The 7,694-nt window shown below is 46.8% G+C and overlaps 1 protein-coding gene across 1 annotated transcript in view; it reads right to left on the minus strand.

The window, feature by feature from the left end:
• Positions 1–7,694, minus strand: part of chd4b (chromodomain helicase DNA binding protein 4b) — a 38,077-nt gene that overhangs the window by 12,868 nt on the left and 17,515 nt on the right. Inside the window, exons 15-35 of the mRNA XM_053640576.1 lie at positions 7,631–7,694; positions 7,322–7,522; positions 6,843–6,980; positions 6,372–6,493; positions 5,853–6,026; positions 5,589–5,730; positions 5,276–5,407; positions 5,072–5,189; positions 4,807–4,931; positions 4,631–4,723; positions 4,323–4,464; positions 4,012–4,181; positions 3,696–3,870; positions 3,473–3,559; positions 2,178–2,269; positions 1,954–2,087; positions 1,333–1,477; positions 1,019–1,175; positions 790–890; positions 451–700; positions 241–303 (exon numbers count right to left, since the gene is read on the minus strand). The exon at positions 7,631–7,694 is cut by the window's right edge and continues 128 nt beyond it. Of these exons, the coding sequence (XP_053496551.1) occupies positions 241–303; positions 451–700; positions 790–890; positions 1,019–1,175; positions 1,333–1,477; positions 1,954–2,087; positions 2,178–2,269; positions 3,473–3,559; positions 3,696–3,870; positions 4,012–4,181; positions 4,323–4,464; positions 4,631–4,723; positions 4,807–4,931; positions 5,072–5,189; positions 5,276–5,407; positions 5,589–5,730; positions 5,853–6,026; positions 6,372–6,493; positions 6,843–6,980; positions 7,322–7,522; positions 7,631–7,694 (2,825 nt within the window). The remainder of the gene's footprint in view (positions 1–240; positions 304–450; positions 701–789; positions 891–1,018; positions 1,176–1,332; positions 1,478–1,953; positions 2,088–2,177; positions 2,270–3,472; positions 3,560–3,695; positions 3,871–4,011; positions 4,182–4,322; positions 4,465–4,630; positions 4,724–4,806; positions 4,932–5,071; positions 5,190–5,275; positions 5,408–5,588; positions 5,731–5,852; positions 6,027–6,371; positions 6,494–6,842; positions 6,981–7,321; positions 7,523–7,630) is intronic.

The raw sequence follows: 7,694 nt of genomic DNA on the forward strand, positions 1-7,694 counted from the left end.
CCCCTCCTCTCCTCTCCGCTTCCCCCCCTCCCCTCTTGATATTTATACAAATAACAATAAGATAGAGATATAAGAGATCAAAGAACAAACATAAAAGTCACTCTGTGCAAAGGTCTGTACATGTGTGTATGTATGTATGTGTATGTGTGTGTGTGTGTGTATGTATGTGTGTGTGTGTGTGTGTGTGTATGTATGTATGTGTGTGTATGTGTATGTATGTGTGTGTGAGAGAATGTGTACCTCTCTTCTCCTCTCCTGTTAGGTTGCTGTCCGATTTCTCACTCTTCTCCTCACGGCACTCTTCTAGAACGAAGACACACAAACACACACACACACAAACACACACCCCCATTATTACACTCCAGTCTTAGACAAAGAAATACTGACAAACAGACAGACAGTAGAGAGACAGACAGGTAGATACTGACATACAGCAAAACTCTCTCTGACCTTTGGGTTGAGAAGAATCTAAGGTGCTGGTGACCTCTGACCTTTCCCCTTTGACCTCTTCATTTTTTGGAGAACAGGTAGAGCTCTCCTCTTTTTCACCTTCCATCTCTTTCTCTCTTTCTCCTCCTGTATCCTTCATCCCTCCATCCTTCTCCAGTGAGGATGATGTGCTGTCTCCCTCCATCTCCTGTCCTGCTCCTGTCTTCTCCGGACTCGGGGGGGTCTCTCCATCATCAGGAATCTCAATCACCTGACAGACAGACAGACAGACAGAGGGTCACAGACAGACAGACAGACAGAAGTAGGGATAGAGACAGACAGATGTCTGGAGGTCAGTACCTCGTCGTCCTGTATGCGGGTGCTCCTCGTGTCTTTCTCTCCTTCTCCTTCCATCCTGTCCTCCATCTCTCGTTCTGACTCCTCCCCTCTGGACAGCTCCTCTGATCAGGGTTTAATGGAGATTAGCGACGTTAGCGTACATGTTCTACACAGTATTAATAATCACCTCAGAACTGTCACTGCTGTGAGGTTAGCATTACGCTAGCATGAATTTAGCATGAGGTAGCACCTGCTGCAGGTGTGTTGGGTTGTGTGTCTCCAGGTGTTCCAGTAGACGGTGTTTTGGGGTCGTCTCCCATGGCAACAGCAGCTGCTCTTTTATTCTCCTCTAACTCCTTCATCCATGGCATCGACCACTGACCGTTCACATGTTCAAACTCCTGAACCTGCAGGACAAGACCAATCACACGCCAGTGACTACACCATCAACCAATCACACGCCAGTGACTACACCATCAACCAATCACACGCCAGTGACTACACTGAACAATGCGCGCTCTCTCTCTCACACACACACACACACACACACACACACACACACACCTTTTTCCGGATCAGTGACATCACACCAATGCGTGTAAGGACGTGTTGCCGTGACAACCCTTCTCGAGGAACTCCATCAGCGAAGGTCTCTGCTCCGTCAGCACCCGGTTCACACAGGTGACGCATGAACAGAGAGACATATGCCCTGAGAGAGAGACAGAGAGAGACATACGCCCTGAGAGAGAGACAGACAGAGAGAGACATACGCCCTGAGAGAGAGACAGACAGAGAGAGACATACGCCCTGAGAGAGACATACGCCCTGAGAGAGAGGCAGACAGAGAGAGACATACGCCCTGAGAGAGAGACAGACAGAGACAGACATATGCCCTGAGAGAGACAGACAGAGAAAGACATATGCCCTGAGAGAGAGACAGACAGAGAAAGACATACGCCCTGAGAGAGAGAGACAGACCGAGACATACGCCCTGAGAGAGAGACAGACAGACAGAGAGACATACACCCTGAGAGAGAGACAGACAGTTTCTGCCTATCTGTCTGTCCTTTTTTACCCATCCCTCCTTCAGTCCACCTCTCCCGGTCTGTCTACCTGCCCTTCCACCCTCCATCTGTCTGTGTGTCCGTCTGTCTGTCTCTTAGAGCACCTCCCACACCCACATACTTGAACTCTTTCTCAGATTTGCCCCTCAGGTCTCGGACGAGCCACTGTGTGGTGAAGGCATCCTGTGGAGGCATCCCATACCGCATCACTGCATTCAGGAAGGCCTTCCTCTGACGGGAGTTAAAACCCAGCACCTGCACAAGGAGAGAGACAGACAGACAGACAGTTATGAGTCAATAATAATAATAATAATAATAATAATAATAATAATAAGCGATAGAGACCTCAATGTTTCCGCCCACTCTGGCCAGCAGGGGGGGCAGCGGCTTCTCTTTATCATTCCTCAGTCCTTTACGACTCGGCCTGCGGTTGTTCACTACAGAGAGAGAGAGAGAGAGAGAGAGAGAGAGAGAGAGAGAGAGAGAGACAGACAGAGAGACAGAGAGAGAGAGAGACAGACAGATAGACAGAGAGAGAAAGAGGTTACTGAATCACTAGCTGCGTAATTTTTAATTACCTTAACCTAATTAAGGTCATACTCGAATTAATCTCTAATCGAATTAAGACTTGTGGAGTACTCCTGTTTTAGTTGCATCATGGACGTGTATTACAGACATGTAAACACCTCAATCACATTATGAACGTCATGTGAGAGTTTTCACCGCATTTTGCGACAGGACACGATCTCACACGGCAGTGCTCAACATTTTACGGCGAATAAGAGAGTTCGGCTGCGTCCCAAACCTTATACTTGCCTACTATAGGCCTGTAGTGGGGAAAAATACATGCATCTCGGCTACTATATAGACGGTAAGTATGCGGTTTGAGACGCAGCCCACCGCTTCAAGCAGTTGTCTATTACCACGTACAGCATGACAAAATAATTAACTGCACTTAAAGGATTCAAAATTTTTTTAAATAAAAACACCCAAAACTGTATACGGTCCCATAACGACTGTGGCAGCTGTGTCTCAGGTGGTAGAGCGGGTTGTCCACTAATCGTAGGGATGGCGGTTCAATTCCCGGCCTACATGACTCCGCATGCTGAAGTGTCCTTGGGCAAGACACTGAACCCCAAGTTGCTCCCGATGGCAAGTTAGCGCCTTCCATGGCAGCTTTGCTACCATTGGTGTGTGTGTGTGTGTGTGTGTGTGAATGGGTGAACGAGACACAGCATAAAGCGCTTTGGATAGAAGCGCTATATAAGTGCAGACCATTTACCATTTTATTTATGAACTGTATGTTGATACGTGAGATTCTGGAGTGACGTCGGACGGCGTGGCGCGGTGACGTAATGATTCATTATGTAATGATGTAATGATAACGGCTGTTCATCTAATTATATTTTAAAACATGTAAAATGGGAACATGACAGGAGTATTCTAAAAGCGACTCATGTAAACACCTTAATCACATTATTATCTTACTCAGAGTAAGGTCAATAATTAGATTACTGCTGTCCATGTAAACGTAGTCATTGTCTGTCTTTCACAGTGTAAACAGTGATAAAAACAGATAAAAATCTGGAAAATCAGAGAAACACACACACACACACACACACACACACACACACACTTACCTTCAGAGCGCTCGTCAAAGTCCTCATCTCCCTCCTCCGAGGCCACGGAGTAATCTGATTGGTTGTCAGACTGGTCGTCATGCCAATCTGCTTCAAGTTAAAATACATCTAATGTTATTTTAAATCAACGTAATTAGGCAGAAGCATCAGTCTCTCTCCGTCCCTCGCGCACACTCGCAAGGACGTTGAGAGCAGTGTGAAGGTAGCGGACAGTGTGTGTTACCTCGTTCCTCCTGTGAACAGTCGTTGTAGTTGACAGGTTTGCGAGGTCTCTTGCCTTTCCCCAGGTGACTGGCCAACACCTCCTGCTGCTGCTCATAATGATGACGCAGTAACTTCTCCCAGTAATCCGGATCCACACTCTCCTCCTGCTTAATGATCTCCCTGTCCACCTCCTCCTACACACACACACACACACACACACACACACACACACACACACACACACACGAGAGGGGCACAATATACAATAAATTTATTTTAGTAATATCATATTACTATAAATTATCACTGAAAATGCAGTGCACACACACACACACCTCGTCTTCCTCGTCTTTAACCACGTACTGGGCCACTTTAAACGAGCTCAGATATTCGTTCATGTTCTGCAGCTCCGTGTCATCAGTGGCGTCCTGGTTCCGGTCCAGCAGTTTAGAAATGGCTTTATCATCGTAGTGAATCACGCTGCTGTCCTCCTCCTTATTATCACCTGGAACAGGTACGCCATTAACACCACACAACCAATCAGCTCACCTGGACACTTTATAAACCTGCAAGTGTTTGGGACCGAACCTTTAAACAACGATCAAATGTATAGCGAGGGTTAACCGACTCGTTTATTCCTCCTCACCTTCTCCAGCGTCGTCTTTAAACAGCTGCTCAGTGCCAAACTTCAAAATGTCGTCCAGTTCCTGTTTGGACATGGAGCCCGCCTTCGAGCCCAAACCGGGTCGAACCACTAAGTGAGTCAGCATCATCTTCTTCTTCGCCACCTGCACTCACACACACACACACACACACACACACACACACACACCCTGTTGTAAGTAACTCAGTCAAGGAGTTATTTCCAAATGAAAGTGAATCAGTCAAGGACTCATTTCCAAATGAAAGTGAATCAGTCAAGGAGTCAATCCCAAATGAAAGTGACTCACTGACCTGAGTGATCCTCTCCTCCACAGATGCCTTGGTGACAAACCGATAGATCATCACCTTCCTGTTCTGACCGATACGGTGAGCCCTGCTGAATGCCTGGAGGGAAATGAAGAACATGAACACTGAGTGTGTGTGTGTGTGTGTGTGTGTGTGTGTTTATTGTACCCTATCCATGATACCTGAATGTCATTGTGTGGGTTCCAGTCCGAGTCGTAGATGATGACGGTGTCTGCGGTTGCCAGGTTGATGCCTAAACCCCCCGCGCGTGTGGAGAGCAGAAACACAAACTGAGGAGCTCCAGGAGCTGAGGAGAAAACAAATCCACCTTAAATATATCAATTATTATTTATAGATATATATTATATTTGTGCGTGTGTGTGTGTGTGTGAGAGAGAGAGAGAGAGAGAGAGAGAGAGAGAGAGAGAGAGAGAGAGAGTGTCTCACCGTTGAACCTGTCGATGGCCTCCTGTCTCATCACCCCCGTCACTCCTCCATCAATCCGCTCATATTTATATCCCTCATTCTCCAGGAAATCCTCTAGCAGGTCCAACATCTTCGTCATCTGCACAAGACATACAGTTTGTGTGTGTGTGTGTGTGTGTGTGAAGCATGTGTAAGTGTTACAGAAAAGTGTGTGTGTGTGTGTACCTGTGAGAAGATGAGCACTCTGTGCCCCCCCTCCTTCAGCTTCCTCAGCATCTTACACAGCAGCATCAGTTTCCCAGAAGACTTTGTGAGAGCCCCACCTTCATACATCCCATTGGGCATTTTAGGGGCTTCCTGTCATCCACAGCCAATAGAAACCAAGCATCATGTCACATGTCACTTCACGTCACACATCATATCGATTTATAATCTAAAACTAATGTTTTTAATGACTTAAATGTACAGACCCCCCCCCCCCCCATATTGGTGTGTAATGGTACAGTCCTATGGCGAGAGAGACTGGGTGGAAGCTTACAATAGCGGCGGTGGGGAACAGATAGGGGTGGTTACAGCACTTCTTCAGATCCATCACCACGTTCAGGAGAGACACCTGATTCCCACCACCGCGCGTGTTCAGAGCCTCAAAGTTACGTGTGAGGATGTACTTATAGTACTTCCTGTAGACATACACACACACACACACACAAAATCATGGTTACATCCATAAAAATACAGCACTGAACAGCATGCTCCATACCACAGACACCGTATTTAGTGTGTGTGTGTGTGTGTGTCTCACTTCTGCATGGTGCTGAGCTCGACTCGGACAATGAGCTCAGTTTTAGAGGGCATGTGTTTGAAGACGTCGGCTTTGAGACGCCGCAGCATGTGAGGTCCCAACATATCGTGCAGCTTCTTAATCTGATCTTCCTTAGCTATATCCGCAAACTCCTCCAGAAATCCTTCCAGATTACTGTAACACACACACACACACACACACACACACACACACACAGTACAGTTGTGTCTCCATCAGCTACTGTCAACATGTTCAAAATATTTATCAGACAGACGCGGAGGTGTGCCTCTGATAGTGAGGGCGGAGCCTAATTTCGATTTGTTTAACCAATCCCAATCTTGATCACGTGACATCACAGCAAGGTTATGACATTTGCAGTTGGCTGATCAGACGTAACTTAAGCTCCACCCTTAAGGCACACCTGTCCGTTTACCTGGCTAAATCTGGATGCACAGTCTCTCTCTCTCTCTCTCTCTCTCTCTCGCTCTCTCTCTCTCTCACACACACACACACACGTACTTGAACCTCTCAGGAGTGAGGAAGTTGAGCAGGTGGAACAGTTCCTCCAGGTTGTTCTGTAGTGGAGTTCCCGTTAACAGCAGCTTATGCTGCAAAGGATAATTATTCAACACCCGGAAAAACTGAGAGAGAGAGAGAGAGAGAGAGAGAGAGAGAGAGACACACACACACACACACAGAGACAGACAGAGAGAGAGAGAAAGAGAGAGATGAATATCAGATCATGTCTCTGGCCAGCAGGTGTCGTCACTAATTACAGTGGATTCACTGTTCTATTTATTAATAAAGAATAATTTGCACTCTTTAAATTGATCATTAATCATGATCATGAATATTCATTTATTAAGCATTAATACATTCTCATTCAATTACGTTTTAAATAGTTATAAATATGTAACGGGGGGTGTGTCCATTAAGATCTAACCCTGGCTGTTTTAACGTTATTGTGTGTGTGTGTGTGTGTGTCCTCACCTTGGACTGGTTGTTTTTTAGGCGGTGGGCTTCATCCACTACGAGACACGCCCAGTCTATAGACCCCAACACGGCCTGATCAATCGTGATCAACTCATACGACGTCAACAACACGTGGAACTTCACTGCTGCCTCCTTCTGTAAACAAACAACAAACAACACTGTAAACAAACAACATGTTGAACACATCCAATATGTGGAACACTGGCCATGCCTGCTTAAAATGTAATGGTCTCTATATGATATTACGCAGCCGCGACATCCAATAACATGTCTTTGGGGGGGATGGGGTTTGGTGGGCAGCATGGTTAGGCCACGCCCCCTACCCGAGTCTGACGCTGGTGTGGTTTTTACTGCGAGTCTGTTTCTCTCTGTGACTTTGTCCTTTATTGTGTCACAGACAGCAGCATGTCATACAGAGTCAGGAAATACATCACCACGTCTGTTCGAGACACCGAACACCTCCACAAGGTACACACCTTCATCCTGGACGCTTTCTTTCCTCCCCGGATGGCGTGATTCTCGAAGCTGAACTCGTTCTCGCGGATCACGGCTCGGCTGTCTTTATCTCCCACATACGTGACCACGTACATGTCCGGAGCCCACATCTCAAACTCCCGCTCCCAGTTAATGATGGTGGAGAGAGGAGCGCTCACCAGGAACGGGCCTTTAGAGTGACCCTACACACACACACACACACACAGAGAACACTTTTAGAACTACAGATGTTGCACTGTAAATATGACAGGGTGTTAAAGTGGACGGTTCAGGAACAGGTGAGTACACACCTCTTTGAAGAGCGAGTAGAGGAACACGGCGGTCTGTACGGTTTTGCCGAGGCCCATCTCATCA

This window comes from Ictalurus furcatus, chromosome 1, assembly GCF_023375685.1.
Source record: "Ictalurus furcatus strain D&B chromosome 1, Billie_1.0, whole genome shotgun sequence".
In the NCBI taxonomy this organism is placed as follows: domain Eukaryota; kingdom Metazoa; phylum Chordata; class Actinopteri; order Siluriformes; family Ictaluridae; genus Ictalurus; species Ictalurus furcatus.